The 16,323-nt window shown below is 40.2% G+C and overlaps 2 protein-coding genes across 2 annotated transcripts; one reads left to right on the forward strand and one right to left on the reverse strand.

Moving 5' to 3' along the window:
* The first annotated feature begins 3,659 nt into the window (after positions 1–3,659).
* Positions 3,660–9,843, forward strand: errfi1a (ERBB receptor feedback inhibitor 1a). The gene is made up of 4 exons (XM_034533456.1): positions 3,660–3,829; positions 6,043–6,248; positions 6,384–6,472; positions 6,765–9,843. The coding sequence occupies exons 2-4, from the start codon at positions 6,097–6,099 to the stop codon at positions 7,886–7,888; spliced, it is 1,365 nt and encodes a 454-aa protein (XP_034389347.1). The 5' UTR covers positions 3,660–3,829; positions 6,043–6,096; the 3' UTR covers positions 7,889–9,843.
* Positions 9,844–13,541: 3,698 nt separating this feature from the next.
* On the reverse strand, positions 13,542–16,097 carry LOC117730501 (mucin-3B). The gene is made up of 9 exons (XM_034532233.1): positions 16,024–16,097; positions 15,621–15,730; positions 15,289–15,416; positions 14,992–15,056; positions 14,686–14,888; positions 14,375–14,540; positions 14,090–14,254; positions 13,900–13,963; positions 13,542–13,586 (listed from the first exon to the last, which is right to left on the reverse strand). The coding sequence occupies exons 1-9, from the start codon at positions 16,095–16,097 to the stop codon at positions 13,542–13,544; spliced, it is 1,020 nt and encodes a 339-aa protein (XP_034388124.1).
* Between the last annotated feature and the right edge of the window lie 226 nt (positions 16,098–16,323).

Below are 16,323 nucleotides of genomic sequence, written 5' to 3' on the forward strand. Positions count from 1 at the left end.
CATTAGCTGTAAGGCCGGAAACAAGGCATATTAGGAGCAGGTTTCCATCTGTGTCAGTCAATCCTGTAGAGCTCCGGTGGTGCAGCCTGTGAGCAGAGTTGGCTCTGAACCAGCAGCTGGAGAACCAGCGTGACGTTCTCTATCACACCACAGCTGTCGTTTTCACAGCTTTTCTCCAAACACAGACACAAATGAGAACGTTTGTGTGGGTGTCGGGGATTATGTGTGACTGTGAGTGTATGTTCCCATTCTTTTTACTACTGCCCGTAATCCCAAAAAGAAGAATGAATACATTATGTTAGCTTTACTTATATTTTGCCATTATAATCACTAACATTACTTTGATTCAGACTCAGTCATAGGATGAGCGCGCCAATAACTCCCCCAGTCTATGTCTAAAGTGATCCTCGGGTCCTGGAGACTAAACACACACAGTCATCATCAAGGAGGCGGTGTGGCTCGCTCCACCCGTTACTAACAGCAGGCTGTGGCGGCACTTGAACCACTCAACATAACAATATTGAGGAGTGATGCAATGATGACTCATTGTTGCTGCTTTTGGTTATATTACGCTCAAACATTTTAAATATCTGTGTGAGGCAATTTACGCTAAAATCATTCCATTTCCCAGAAGTCTTACTACCAATACAGGAAGTGATTAATAACTGAAGCATCTGGAGGATTCTCAGGAGTTTGGTATGGTTACCAAGCAGAAGTTCTTTAATATGGTTGTATTTACAGAGTAGAGAGAGATGACAGTCCGTTGCCTGGGGATTTGTGTATTGTTTCCACGGCAAGAGCCAAGTGTGTGTGGGTCTGCCAGACAAAACCACGATCCAGAACTAATAAATGGCAATGTGTCACTCTCTCATATGTTGCTCTCAGCTGCACTGGCTGGATGCTCAGCTCATCTACAATGGGAGCACATGCAGCCATATTGAATTTTATCTGGATTATTGGTCCATTTCTCTGTGGATATTTAGAAATTGATTGACAATGTTGGTGCTTATAACAGTTAATTTCTCAGCAGATGTCTTGAATCAAACATTATTTTACAATTAACAAATACATCAACAATCACGTAAATATGTATGAACATATGTACATATACATATGTTCCTTTCTTCCATAGCTGTGCACATACCTTTAACTAAATTTGTCATAGTTTTGAGACATAATTTCTGCCACTAGGCAGATATAATGAAATTGAATGTGATTATTTCCTGAAAAGCTTTGAAAATTTGCTTTCAAAGGAATAATGTGACTTGATCAATACCACTAGGGAATAAATACAATAGGCTATATGCAGATTTACACTCAAACCTAGCTTTTTTACTTAATATGGTGATTTTTAAAGATGTCAACATCTACCACAATTCTCATGTCTAAAGGCAAGAAGTTGAAAACAGTGTTTACAATAACCTTTCAATTTAACAGATGGATAGCCAACAAACGTTGGTCCTAATCTGTCCTTAATTTGAAAAGAAATGTTAACAGAGCAAAATCACACACAAGTTTATCACCTATTCACTGAAATCTTCTACAGACTCACAGGCTTGACGTCACTACAACACTGAACCTTCTGCTGCTGTGTTTATATCAGCGTGGACTTCGGACTTAGGCTAATTATGCACGTAATTTAATTACCTCTGCAGGCAGAAGCAATCAATGCTGTGACCTCCATAGTCAATAAATCATTTACACTGATGATACGCTGTTTTCTTATTCATTTCCATCTCAACTTCTCACCTTTCTGTTGGTGAGGGATTCCTAATAAGCTGAGAGACGGATGTGTCACTTCATAGTTATACAATTGTTTTGGAGTGTGAGCAGAAAAGGGAAATTCCTTTCTGCTCCAAGTGCAGCTGAATGGGAGACGAGCTGAAGGTGTATACGTTTTTGGGGGGTTGGAGGATGCTGGGTATGGAGGATAAATCTCATCATGAAGCAGAACTAAAACACTTAAAACAATTTCCTGAGAAGGACATCCTCTATGGCACAATTTCTTTCATATGCCATCTCAAACTCTCATCAGAGCTGCTTCTGGCTGTGGGTGCTCCCTCCCTGACTTTTTTTTTCTTCTTTTTTTTCTCCCTCTCTGACTAACTTTATAAGGAACTTCCTGTGAGTGATGACATCACGATGTGGCTCACAAGCAGGGAAGGGAGGGGGGCTGAAGTCGAAGGAGAGACTGTTTGAACATGAAGCCTATTTATCTGTTGTCTGTCTATCCACAGATTCAGAGATGTAAAGCGGGAATAAACACAAGGAGAATAAACATAAGCAGATGCTTTATTTAACTGGATTTGATTACATTTAATTCCTCTCACAAAATGAACATTTGTTGTTGTAGGTGAGTATTTCCTGCACCATCCATCACATCCAACATGTAAATCATTTATAACACTGATGCCATTATTATTCACCTTCACAGCGAAACCCCTTCCTCGGCCAGTCACAACTGGCCGAGGGAATCCCAAAAATGTGCCTGAAATTATAAAGGGGGATTAGCAGAAGCCTGGTCCATGTAGGGGTCAAATATGTAATGATAAGCCTTTTGGATTGGAGGGGCCCCTGTGCCCAAGCTGTAAAGGATTTACAAACTCAGGCACAAGAACACTCTGTTCTCTCTCTGCACACACCTTTGCTTTCTGCCACTATTGATTCAACATACGAGTTGTTTGTAGCCATTGTATCACAGTGTTTGGTTAGTGTGCATGTCAGTGCTGGGTTTGTAAAGCCTGGTTAGGTTAGGTGGCATATAGTTAATACAACACCACTTAAGATCTAAGTAGGCTAAGTGACTGAAAATAGAGGGTGTGAGACTGAGGGATGGCACATGCAAGATTATTTACATATTACCCTGCACATAAACAAAGAAAAATCAATTTGCATCAACCCTGTGGCCTTGGTTATCTAATTACACTGGGTTTATGTGAACATATGCCAGGTAAACAGGTCCAGCTAAAAGAATCTGAATCTGATCTGATAAGCGAGTTGCTAAACAATCTGGGCTCCATTCAGCCAGCAGCTGTGCAGATAAGAGTGTTTCTGGCTGTGTTGCTTTGCCTGTTGTCTGTGTTATCTACCCTGGAGCCATCCCCATTACTGCCTCTGTCTCGCTGCAGATCCATGAAGTTTACGTTTGACTGCAGCACGTACGCTTGGAGACACATTTGAAGTACAATATAGGTCAAGACAATGGAAAGTTTTGAAAGTTAAACTAACGCACTAGGATAGTGCGTCACCTTATAATAATCACTTTACTGCTGCAAATCAGAGTATACAATTATGAATAAACATAGCTCCACTGCATCAACCAATCCCCATTGAGCTGTAGCCAATTCGCAGAGCAGCTGCATGTCTTTACTGTATCCTGCATGTCCTCCACTTGAGCACTTGACTGTATCCTTGTGTTGACACTTGCTCCGTCCTGAGGTTAAAGGCAGACTTTGATCACATCAAGTTAACTAAATGCCTAAATTAGACCTGTGTATATGTCCCATCTGCACTCAGCCTGTCCGGCCGCATGTAGGCTGCAGAGAGACGTGGTGAAAATGAAGACTGCGCCTTTAAGGGCAAGTGTTCAAGGCGGAGCCAGTGCGTCTCTCGTGTGGTGGATCTTATAAAACATTGCTCACTACAATACTAGACTTATCTAAAAGTGTCTCAGTTTAGCCGGAGCGCCACCTATTCACCGGCGTGCTGTCCCTGATGCAATCAGACGATTCCAGACTCAAACAAATAAATCAAATAAACCGAGGAGCTATATTTCACTAAAGAGGAGTCTAGGAGCGAGTCCGCGGAGGAACGCTGAGAAGTTATTTAGGTGAGTTCAGAAAGAGATTTCAAATATCTGGTGGTGGCTGCTGTAAGAAAGAGCCATGGTCTGTCTATTGTTTTGTATGTTGGTGCCAGCGCGACGGACACCTCTACTTGATGGAACACTGAGATTAGGTTTATTCGGGTGTATTTTTATATATTTGTTTGTTTATGTTTTTTTTTCCCTCAGCCATTCAGAGAAGCAACTTGTCTTTAAGCCTTAAACAGTTTGTAAAAGGTCTTACAAAAATAAACTACAAATTGGGAACACATTTTCAACTTTTATGACTGTATATACTGTCTTTTTTTATGATGCATATACAATGATTAATCCCTTACATAATGTTTAGTCTATTGCAAACCTATAACGGTGTTATATATATATATATATATATATATATATATATATATATATATATATATATATATATATATATATATATATATATATGATACTACAACAAACTGGATAATAAAATAACAAACCATTCTGTATCATCATTACTTGTCGTCGCCAGATAGCTGACTTGTTGTGGTGTGAGTCACCTGCCTGCTAGAGGGCCTTTAACCATTATTATCTCAATCCGGTAAAGTGAGGGGGTGTGCGCGCTGTTTGCTTGCCGCACAGGTAGAGCGGGTATGGTTGCTCGGAAACCGCTGCAGGGGTGTTATGAGCGGGGTGTGAACTCCTTTCTAGGTCTGTGTGACTTGCAATCCTAAATCAAAGGCAAGCTATCTCCTGATGTTTTTACATTTACGCTAACCCCATCAGCCCTCTTAACACACGTTGAGCCTGTCCACATATTGTATAAATGGCGTGACCATATAGAGACTCGCATGAATTAAGTGACTTCATGTACATTCTCTCTTAAGAGGTCTGCATGACACGTCATTTGTTTAATCCTGTTGCCTGTAAATTCTCCTTAACTGCCAGGATGAGCTGTCTTTGCACCTGTTGCAAGAGGAAGCACAAGCCCCCGGGGTTCATTATCGAGGATCATGTTGCTTCCCATCCCCGACCCTGGGCATAGGGATCCCATGCCTTGGTGGGCAGTTTGCCTCATGTTGATGCCCCGGACTTCCTGTTGTTTTAGAGCTTTGTTTCTCACCAGCTGTCGGTGCAGCACATAAATATGGCTCATAGGAGACCAGGAACGAGGGGGCCGTGTTCTTCTCAGTCATCACTTCAACATTATAAGGGGCACAGCCTGTCTCTTCATTTGTGGTCTCCAGAAGAGATGACCACCAGGCTGACAGATGCACCTGTTTTGCTGCATTCTGAAAAATAGGATTTCTAATAGGGTGCTGAAGACCTATTGTTATCCATGACTACATGATACTTTGATATACCACTTTCTAAACTCATGTCTCCAGAGATTGTGACATACTGAACAGGTTAATCCAGTGCGAAGCAAAAATACATCCAATGTATTGCTCCCCCCCGAATATTGTACACATTGTTTACTCAGCCCTGACACATACTTGACATCGACATTCAGGTCATTTGACTTGGAGTTCTTGCAACATCAGGTATATCTCTGGTAACTGGAGGAGCCCTTTCCGCTGCTGTTCAGGACAAGCGAGATTGCAGAACTGGAGCACAGTCAAGTTTAAAATAAACTGTAAACTTTTTAAGAGGTGGAACAGTCTGTACAAATAGAAGTTGGTTAATGAGTTCACACATAAGATTGTTCACACATAAGATTGAGAATATAAGGGCTCTCTGGCTATATTTGAAATGTAAAGATTATTCTGTGACCTGGTGGAAAAATAACAATTGTATTTGTGTATTATATGAAGCACCACTTATTCTCAGAAAAAACTCAAGTCTCTGTTCAGGCCAGTTGTTTAAATAATGCTGCTGCTCTGTCCTCTTGGTGTGTTGTCACCATAAGAGTCCTACAATCGTGTCAAAGTGATCTTTAATCACTCCTATCACAGGAGATTGTAGTATTGTCTTTGTAGAGAGAAACAAAGCACAAGGCCACGACTAAATATTTGGTTTGGTGGGCAGCAGAAAGGGGTAGATTTGGTTAATTTACACTCTATTCCAATATTGGGGCTATATGTCTTTCTTGGCTTTGGTAGAGGATGTGGGCTCTGCTTACAGAGAGTATTTTTCAATGTCCTACTACATGTTCTGTTTCTCTTCATCTGCTTTTGCTTTAAAAAAAAAAACCTTTCACTGTCATTCATGGCTCTGTCTTGGCTGTGTTACAGGTACACCAGAAGCAGGGGCAGCCAGCCGGGTGATCTGAGTGTTTCCTGACTTTGATGCGACCCGAGTGTGCCTGGAGCATGTCCACAGTGGGCCTGACTGCCCAGGAGATTTCTTTTCCCATAGAAAACCTCTTCCTGAGGGGCAGCTACTGTCAAACCATGGCTTGGTCCAAACCCTCTTGGAACTATCACAATGAGCTGGACAAGTGAGTGTTCAGGTGCCAAGACTAGCAGGCCCTTAGGGGAAGATTCTTAGAAAAAGATGTGCATGACGTGCTTCTCTTTTATGGTTAGGAAGTTTATTTTAACTGGTACAATTTGTTTTCTTCTCTTTTTAACAGCTTCTACTTCAGTATGGACACTGCACACTCAGATAACAGCTCTCGTGCTCATCATAAAGGGCCACCTCCACCGTGTCTAAATTATGAAAGTAAGTACATGATCTGTCATCTGCAGGTCTTTTGAAATACACTCATGCTGCTCTGGATGTGCCGTTCCTTTAAATCATCTGCTACATACATATGAGATTCTGCTCATGCATTCCTGCCTTACATAGTAAGTGGTTTTCCAGAAATACAGAAAAAGCTAGTAGTTCATATTAGTGTTGTGTTTTGTTTTACAGGTTGCAATGAAGTTGAAGTAGTAAATTGTGATTGTCGTGAGCCAACCTTTACAATTGAATACTGTGTCATTATTATAATGTTATTTTCCAACTCTGACAGGACAGAAACACAGTCCCAGTTCACAGAGATTACCTCCAAAGAAATCCCGGCCCTCCCATCTCTCCTTGTCCTGCAGTACTGAACCATCAACCCCAAGTCCTGCTGATGACGACCAGGTGGTCCCCTCATTCCAGAGGCTCTCGGTGTACGAGTGCAGCAGTCCACCGCAGACACCGGGCAGATGCTCCAAGCCTCTGCCACCCATCCCTCCACAAACGGACGTCTCCACTGAGCAGGCAATGGACAAGGAGGTAGAATTTTTCACGAGTTCGGACGATAGCCGCTGCCTGGTGTCTGATCAGTGTCCAAAATCGTCTCCCTTTCGATATGGAGTCCCCAATCGAAGGAGCTTCAGGGACTGTGGGCAGATTAACTATGCTTACTACGACGGCCCATTAGGACCGCAAAGCCAGAAGCAGCCCAAGCAGCAGCATCAGGCACTTCCTCCACAGGAAGTGCGGGAACAGCATGAGCCGCAGCGACAGGAACCACCTGAGCCAGCGGTCTATCAGAGACAGCAGGACAAAGCTCAGAGGAGACTGCGACGCTCGCACTCTGGCCCAGCTGGATCCTTTAACAAGCCCTCGCTGCTGCGCCTCACGTGCCAAAAACGCCACACCCAAAGTATGGATAAGCCCGAGATTCCACCCCCTATCCCTCCACGAACAATAAAGACGGGAGACTACCGCCGCTGGTCAGCAGAGGTCTCGTCTGGGGTTTACAGCGATGAGGACAAACCACCCAAGGTGCCACCAAGGGAACCTTTGTCTAGAGGCAGCTCCCGCACCCCCAGCCCCAAGACCCTCCCAACATACATTAATGGGGTGATGCCCCCAACCCAAAGCTTTGCACCGGATCCTAAATACGTAAGCTGTCGTGGTTTACAGAGACAGCAAAGTGAGGGCTCCCCCTGCATCCTCCCTGATCTGGAGAATGGCAAGAAGGCCAGTACCACACATTACTATCTCTTGCCTCAGCGGCCCGCTTTCTTGGACTCACCTTGTGTAGAGAGATTTCTTCGGGTCATGGAAAGCCCTGCAGCTCGCAATACAGATGTATCTGACTTGGACTGGGAATGTCACACCAAGAGGAAAGCACATGTGGATTTAGTTTCAAAAGTTTAAGTGGAAGTAGCAGAGGACTCTACTGTACTTGAGCAAAAGCCACTTGAAAAAATTGTGAAACTGGACGCTAACAACCCAAAAGCTGCTGCTTTTACTTTTAATTTTGTTGAACCCCCTATGTATTCTGAATACACAGGGTATCTGCACACTGTATTCAGTTACTGGTAATGTTAAGTAGCTATCACAGCCAAGATACTTTATGTAAAAAAACTATCTCTGACTATAGCTTGTGGGAAAAATTCCACATTGTAGAGCTTTCTTTTGATATGATTTTTTATTTTATTTCATAACTTTCAATATTGTGCCGATTTTGCTGATGTTGTGGTACTGTCAGAGGCTACAAGCGGGCCTTGAACCTCATGTGCTCAGTGTTTTTCTGTATGTGGAAGGTTGAGGATGTTTTGTGAGATGCATTGAAGCTGCTTTTGTATCTCACAAGGGACAAAAGGTCAGTAATGTAACCGTGAATCATTTAATATATGAAGTCTAAATACCAAGGCCAATTAATTTTTAACAAAATGAAGGATATTAGCAGACAAATCTCTTTTCTGTTTGCTATTGTATATCAACACTGATGTAGTTTCCCTGCTTTGATGAAGTTTCAGTCTTACTCAGGCCACTATATCTGTGTAAATTAATGTTTCCCACACGGTACATTTCTTTACTCAGAGGTGGGTACATTTCTGGTAGCTACGCATGTTTCCAATGGAATATCTAGTGCAGCTTATGTATTGTAGTTGTCTGTTGATGAGTGAGTGAGTGAGTGAGAGTGTGTGTGTGTGTGTGCATGTTCGTGTGCGTGGACATGTTTTGTGCATGTGAGCATCAGTTGGAAAAGTGTTCCGGTGAGACTTTATAAAAAATGACTTTCTACGATTGGTGTCTGTCAACCATACTTGTTACTGTGCTCTGCTTATTTGCAGCGCCTGCTTTTGAGTACAGCCCTCTAAAAAGTGATTGCTTTCCTTCAGTGTCCAGGTCTGTTTTGTTGCACAGAAATTGGCCTGTTGAACATTAAGTGAATGCGATTCTCACTGAAATTCCATCAAACAGTTGGAGGAGCTTATTTTATTTTGGTCAAGCTGTGAGTAATTGCTTGGAACTAATTTGCCTCAAGTACTACCTCCCTTTTTATATTAATCCAATATTTCACATACTCCCCAGTAATAAAGAAAAACAAATTAATTCTAATCTACAAAAGATGAGGTAACCAGCTCCATATGTGACCTGACCAACTCGAGTACACTTCAGTTGAGCATAACACAAAGGCAATTTTAACCGGATATCCTTAAGTAGAGATTTTAGATCACGCGGATCTTAGATCACGGAGATGTTAGGCTAACCTGTTAATACAGACGTGCATTACAAAGACAGTGCAGGGTTTACCTACCTGACACAGACTTTCCTGTTCTGCTCATGCATTCCTGCCTTACATGATTGCAGTGGGTGTGGTCTGAGAGACTTTGGCTGCTGGCAGCCTAGAAACTATATGATTATTATTGTTGTAGATTATTCAAGTAGCATCAGGGTGATATAGTACATGTAGCACATGTATTGAAGTAACCCTTGGTATTGAACACAGTGTTCAGTTTGGGAAAACGGATAACTGCTAAGGTCAAATGGTCATTGAAATATACTTTCTCTCTCTCTCCCTCCTGCTCACAAAACCTTGTCAACACAATGTTGCTTTTGACTTAAATGTCTGAAAAAATGTTTACATCATACACTGATACTATTTAATCTTAAGGTATTCATATGTCTTATTAGAAATAATAAAACTGAATGAAGACTAATTTATCATGAAATAACTTCTCTGCTGTGGTGAAGACATGCACTGGGAGAGTATAGTATGGTGTGTGTACAGTATTTAACAATTACATTTGTTATGAGTAGTTAATGCGTATATTCTTTAAAAAGAAAGCAAAATAAAATGACTTATTTATGAGCCCGCTTCATTCTGTCTCTCACCTCAGCTGTCTGGCCTGTTTTCTCACCCACACACCCTCATGCTGTGCCTTATTCTGGACTGGCCTCTATCCAGAGAAAGAAGAGTGACTTACAATGTTCGACTGACAGGCGAACAGTGTATTGCCTTCCTCTTCCTGGTAATAACGCGTTCTCCTCCTGCATGACTGCTCAGATGCTCTGTGGCAGCCAGCTTTGCGCCCACAGGTTTTCTTAGCACTTAACAATGTTGCAGGGGTTTTACTCTTGACTTAGGTCCATGTGGTTAGGCATGGAGCCCAAACCACAGTGAAACACACAGAACATTAGAGGTTGATTGATGAATAAATAAGCTGCAATTCAACTGCAATTACCACTATAACTTTAGTTTATTTATCAGATCAATCTCAATTTGTATATGTAAACGATGAAATCTCAATAAACACCAACGTTAGTCACGGAGTTCCACAAGGTTATGTGCTTGGACCAATTTTAATCACTTTATATAAACTTTCTTTAGACACTATTATCAGAAAACACTCCATAAACTTTGGATGATCTGTCTGAAAGGCATATGTAAATTCCTGATGCTAGATAAGGCCCAGAACACCTCCGAAATCAACTATCTAAGGATATAATTTCTCTAGATGGCATTGCCCTGACATTCAGCACCAACGTAAATAATCTCTGAGTTATCTCTGATCAGGATTTGTCCTTTTACTTCCACCTACTTAACATTTCGAAAATTAGGCACATCCTGTCTCAAAGCGATGCAGAAGAATTAGTAATGATAATGCAGGGATACTTTTGGTTCCTAGAGTTTTTAAAAGTAGGATGGGAACCAGAGCCTTCAGTTATCAAGTTCCTCTTCTATGGAACCATCTTCCACTTTCAGTACAGGAGGCAGAAAACACTCACCACATTTAGGAGTAGACTTAAGACTTTTTCTTTGATAGCGCTTATAATTAGGGCTGACTCAGGTTTGCCCTGGTCCAGCCCCTAGATGCTGCTATATGCCTAGGCTGCTGGGGACATCTTAGGATACACTGAGCTCCTCTCTCCTCTTCTCTCTCTCCTTTTGTTTGAATTCATGTCCCATTAATGCACATTAATGCACATATATCTGGACCCTGGTCCTGCCCGACACCGACTGCGACTATTATTGATTTTATTAGTTGCATTGCTACTACTGCCGATACCATTACTGCTTGTATTATCATTTTTATTCTACTACGTCCACTGTTGCTGTTATTATTTGTAGTTGAACTTCTCATTTCTTTGGAGGGGAGTTTTTCCTGTTCCAATGTGAGGTCCCGGGACAGAGGATGTCGTATGTGTACAGATTATAAAGCCATCTGAGGAAAAATTGTGATTTTGGGCTGTACAAAATAAATTGAATTGAACCTCTCAGCAACGCAGTGGCCATTTCTGTAGGTTTGTGGTTTTGTTTTGATAGCAATTGATTTACCATTATCGTCTTAATACTAATAATTAGTATTACTATTATTATTATGGTCGGCTGTAGCTCATGGGGAGAGTGGTTGTCCTGCAACCATAAGGTACCTGGTTCAATCCCTATTCTCCCCATAGTTGCGTATCGAAGTGTACTTGAGCAAGACACTGAACCCCCAGTTGCTCCCCGGGCGCTTCACTGCAGCCCACTGCTCCTTAATAACTAAGGATGGGTCAAATGCAGAGAATGTTCCCACTGTGGGATCAATAAAAGTGTACATTATTATTATTACTGTCTCATTATGTCCTCTGCTGATTAGTCTGCAGTTAGGGTTAGTGGAAGAGAGAATGCCGGTTTTCTGCAACTGGCTCTTAACACATGTCTGCACTGCTGCAGAAATAGATAGATAGACCTCATGCAAGTATTGAAGGTCACTATCCATCCACCAGATGAAGACATAGACAGGTTTTCACATAAAAGGCTGAGGATGCTGTTTGATTATCAGGTGAGAAAGAGTGCCAATATTCAAGTACAGACGGTAGGAATCGACTTAAAATGACCCAGAGAAATTGGAGTAGCCATAAGCAGCGTTGACATGCCTTGGAGGACAGCCCATTGATCACAGAAAAACAAATGTAAGACGTAATTTATTGTTATGTCTGTAAAAAGTAAAGTTTTTTTTTCTTCTGTTCTTCAGTTTCTGTGTATCATGGAGTGATAAGATTTAACGCAATACTATCCTCAGCTTTTACAATGACTTTGTGTTTGTGTAGGTAGCAGGAAGTAGAAACAGCACTAGCACCCATGCACCTTTAGCATGTTTTGCTGTGTGCTCATTTAGTTGCTTAGTATATAACGTTGCCAGAGGGTGGAGAGAGGAATGAGCGAGGCACGGTGGGCCAGGTCCTGTTAGCATAACAATCACGAAGTCAGCCAAAAAAAAACTAAAACTAGCGCTAGATAGCTTGGTTAGCAAGGAGCATCTAATTGACGTTAACACCTGTGATATTAACTGGGAATGCTAAATTTGGCTAGCGAAAATCAGGAGTGTCTGTTACAAAACCTTTTTTTTTAGTACAAGGAGCTAACAAGCAGGCAAGTAAAAAAATCAGTGAACTGTATATTGCTGTTGAGGACCAGCAGCACAGATGTGCACTAGTATTTCAAGGTACAGTTGCACAGTTTAAAAAAAAAGTTAGTTAGTCATAACTAGTAAGATTGGCGTGTACAGCTGTTATAAGCTGATACTGACAGTACAATGTCCCAATTCTACAACAGGATAGTGATGGTCTGCTGAGTTTGATTAAAATATGACACATCTTCACATCACACTCATTTGTTTTATAAATCATACATGTATTAAAGTCGCTCTGTCTCTGTGCCTCTCAATTCTAATATTGCAAAGGCAAAACATCATTAAAATGAGTGTGTTTATGCCATCTAGTGACAGGATATTGTACTGACTTTGAGGGATGCCAACAAGCCAACCTAAACCTCCTATTTGTTTATATATATATATATATATTTAAGTAGAATTTGGTATGGCAACTGTATTGGGTTTTTTACATTTTGTGTGTCTTACTGAGTTGTATGGTAAATATCACTAACTCCTATGACAATTGCAAATTTGCAGATATTAGACATAGTATGAGAAGCTTTAAGTTGGCAAACCCTGAGATCTCAAAATCAACTTGCTCCCAACCACATGTCAACAAAGACAACAAACTACATTCATCCAAGCTACCTTGACATGTATTTATTCTTACTGTATAGGTTCCTCCTGGTCCCTATTACATGTGAATTGAGAGCAGTTTCTACATATTTAAAATCAGTTTGTGCATTCTTCTGAAGACAATAGTGCTAAAACAACCCCAACAAGAAGTTTCTATATTTTTTAAATGTTAAATATGTACCTTTTGTTTCTCAATACTGCAAGGCAGTATTGCTCATTGAAAACAAATCTATTCTTTGTGACCTCAGGTGAGGACAAGATGTAAAACACTAAAACAAATACTGGCACAAATAAATTGCTGTAATGTAGTGTGAATTAACTGGAGTCTTAAGTTACGTGATCATTTTTATATATTGGCACAAGAGGCAACAATACACTATAATTCATGTAAAATACAGTGATGCATATCACAAATCAAATCACTGGTATATAATATCATGTTCAATATAAAGTTGTTAGCTCATAATGATACGTAAGCATGGAAAGACATTGTAATTCAAACAAAATGTTGATGTCTGTAGCCTTCATGGGTTGAGGATGTTCCAAACCTCTGGACGTTTTGTTGTGATCTGGAAAGACACAAAAATTATCACATTTTTATAGCAACATTTGAACTACAATCATTTATCTGTCCATGTACTCCCGAAGATTTGTATATGTACTGTATGTGATTTAGCATAGTACACAAGATACACAACAATACCTGCAATTAGCTGTCAAAATTGATTGCTGATGTACAAGCGCATCCTGATCCCAAATAGTGATATCCTGGTGAAAACAATTGATGTTATTGACGCTGCGACTGTTAGATGCCTCAAGAAATTGTTGAAATATATATTTTTTTAAATCAGTGATAACTAAAAAGGTGGACGCACTTGTAACCGAGAAGTCAAAGAAATCTTCTTCAAAAGCAGACAGTCTTCGGTTATAAGAGTTGCTTATTTTCCTAATATAGAGAGACAGTTTCACTAGTTTTTCATGGCAATGCTTGTAACTTTACAATTACAGGCAACAAGAAACAACATTTGCATATTACAGGAAAGGAAGATGTATGTTGGGCATCATAACCCACCAAAGGCCCGTATGTCTCTTTTTGACAATGACAGCAATGACAACGATAATAAAGAGCAGAAGTGCTGCTGCCAGTGATCCAAACAGTGCACCGTAGAAACCTGGACCGTGACGGAAGAGGTCACACTGTGAGCCATAAAACTGCTCAAGGCTAGACTTGTAACACCTGGATTGAAGGGTCATAAAGAGTTAATTATGTTTAAATGATTAACATTATGAGCCAAATTATTAGACATATTTAAGCTCCTTGCAATTAGATGAGATGAACACAGAGATGTTTGCTTACCTACAGGTTGGCCCTTTTTGAATGTCATTGCTACATTCTCCGTGTTGATGACAGTAGTCAGGGTTTGTTTTGCAAGGTCCAACACACTGCCATCGACCATTTACAATCTCTGCAGTATAATTAGCAAACTGCGAGCAGTTTACATAATACTCCAGATCTGTGATATCTGATTGATAAAAAGAGATGTATTTATCATGTTGTACATGAATCATAATGCAAATATTGAAATGTTGACATGCATTGAATGACGAAATACTGAATGTGTAAAGCAGCTATAAGTAAAATGTTTAGAACTAACAGAGTACACTTACTTGTAATCTCAGGTGTCTGAAAGGTGAGTCCATTTAACAGTACGTCTGAATTGTTAAAGGCCTGAGAAATCTTCTTGAGATTTCTTGCGTTATTTAAGATATCTGTCAACATCCCATCAAGCTGAGTGTTGACAAACTGGATTTGAGTTTCATTGTTTGGATAAATGTACTCCGCCAAGCTCTCTGCAACAACACTTCCTGGTCTAAAGTGGAACGATTGAAAGATTATTAACAAAATAAAACAGCTTGTGCTTGATTAAAGAGTAATTACAATAATTGTAAAAGTAAGGTTTATGGAAAACCTACCTTAACTTGATGACTTGTAATTTTTTAAAGGTTTGTGGATCTGCTTCTTTGCATAAGGCATCAAGCTGCAACATAGGACAGATGTCATTATAGCACGATTACAACAATAAAAGTAATTATGTTATCATTAATATTAAATACAGCAAAGTGCAAAACATAAATGATGACTAAAATATCTTTATATAGTATCAGTTTTGAAATTATTACCTAATAAATAAGTAATAAATTACAAGACATTAAATACTAAAAAATACCGAAGAGTACAGTCATGTAACCATCATTTTAAAAACGGTATACCTCACGCTCCAATGTTGAGATGAATTCCAATGATTGAGGTGAGTTTAGATCATTAAAAGCCGCCAAAAAATGTATGTGGACGAATTTCAAAGTAAGATTTGCTTTTCGAGTTGGTATTGCTTCAGTATCTGCAAAAGATGATGACACACATAATATTGGCATTGCAAAATCATAAAAGATGTTCCCATAGAGTATAAAACAGTGGTAAGAAATATCAATGCCAGGATCAGCCATTTCCTGGCATTATAATCCTATAACTTAGCTGCATTCATTTCTTTTCTCCAATTTTTTTAATGTTTTGAAGAACTATAATTGAGTATGATAAACCTCACCAATACGTGCAGGGGTGTCATTAAATCCAAAGGAGCATATATCTCCAAAGAAAAAGGCTTGACAGTGACAGTGACATCTTCCAAGTGTCTGGTTGAATATGCAGGTACCCCTAATACAGTGACAGTCCTTACACTGAGGAGTTGTCACATTGACAGTAATAGTTGAAAAGGAAGAAATTGTAGATGATGTTGTAAAATTGTTTGGGCTGATTATTTCCGCAGACGTCGAAGCCTTTGAAGATAGTATTGATTTAGTATTTCCTGTGATTGTCATTGTTGAGACAGAGGTAGATTGTTGCCCTGTCAATAAAGACAGCAATGTTGTAGATATGTCTTTGTTATTGACTGGGAGGTGGCTTGAACTAATTTTTGTTGAAGAAAAATTAGTGTTGGTGGTGCCTACTTCTCCATTTGAGGTGAATAAAGACACTGTTGAATCTCCTTTCCTTGAGGGTCTCCCAGTCGTAATGGTTTCATGTTGCACCATTGTTGTAGATGTTTCCTGGCTAGTCAATGGGCTATGAGTCATACTGGTACCTACTGGTGATGTTTGAGTTCTTTGCTCAGTAGATGTTTGAGAGAAGTAAGTTGTTAGTGGGGAGGATGTATAAATTGAACTCACTGAGACCTCTGTATTTGTGGTGGGATTGATTGTTGTTTTGGAAGCATTAGTGTTTGTTGTACTTCCTTCTCCATTCGAGGT

The sequence above is a fragment of the Cyclopterus lumpus genome, chromosome 5 (genome assembly GCF_009769545.1).
Source record: "Cyclopterus lumpus isolate fCycLum1 chromosome 5, fCycLum1.pri, whole genome shotgun sequence".
In the NCBI taxonomy this organism is placed as follows: Eukaryota; Metazoa; Chordata; class Actinopteri; order Perciformes; family Cyclopteridae; genus Cyclopterus; species Cyclopterus lumpus.

Coding starts and splice junctions, on each gene's coding strand:
- errfi1a (XM_034533456.1), top strand. CDS start 6,097: ATGCGACCCGAGTGTGCCTGGAGCATGTCCACAGTGGGCCTGACTGCC. Junction 6,249..6,383: donor TATCACAATGAGCTGGACAA/GTGAGTGTTCAG, acceptor TCTTTTTAACAG/CTTCTACTTCAGTATGGACA. Junction 6,473..6,764: donor ACCGTGTCTAAATTATGAAA/GTAAGTACATGA, acceptor CAACTCTGACAG/GACAGAAACACAGTCCCAGT.
- LOC117730501 (XM_034532233.1), bottom strand. CDS start 16,097: ATGAAACCATTACGACTGGGAGACCCTCAAGGAAAGGAGATTCAACAG. Junction 15,731..16,023: donor TATTCACCTCAAATGGAGAA/GTAGGCACCACC, acceptor TCACTGTATTAG/GGGTACCTGCATATTCAACC. Junction 15,057..15,288: donor TCTCAACATTGGAGCGTGAG/GTATACCGTTTT, acceptor CCTATGTTGCAG/CTTGATGCCTTATGCAAAGA.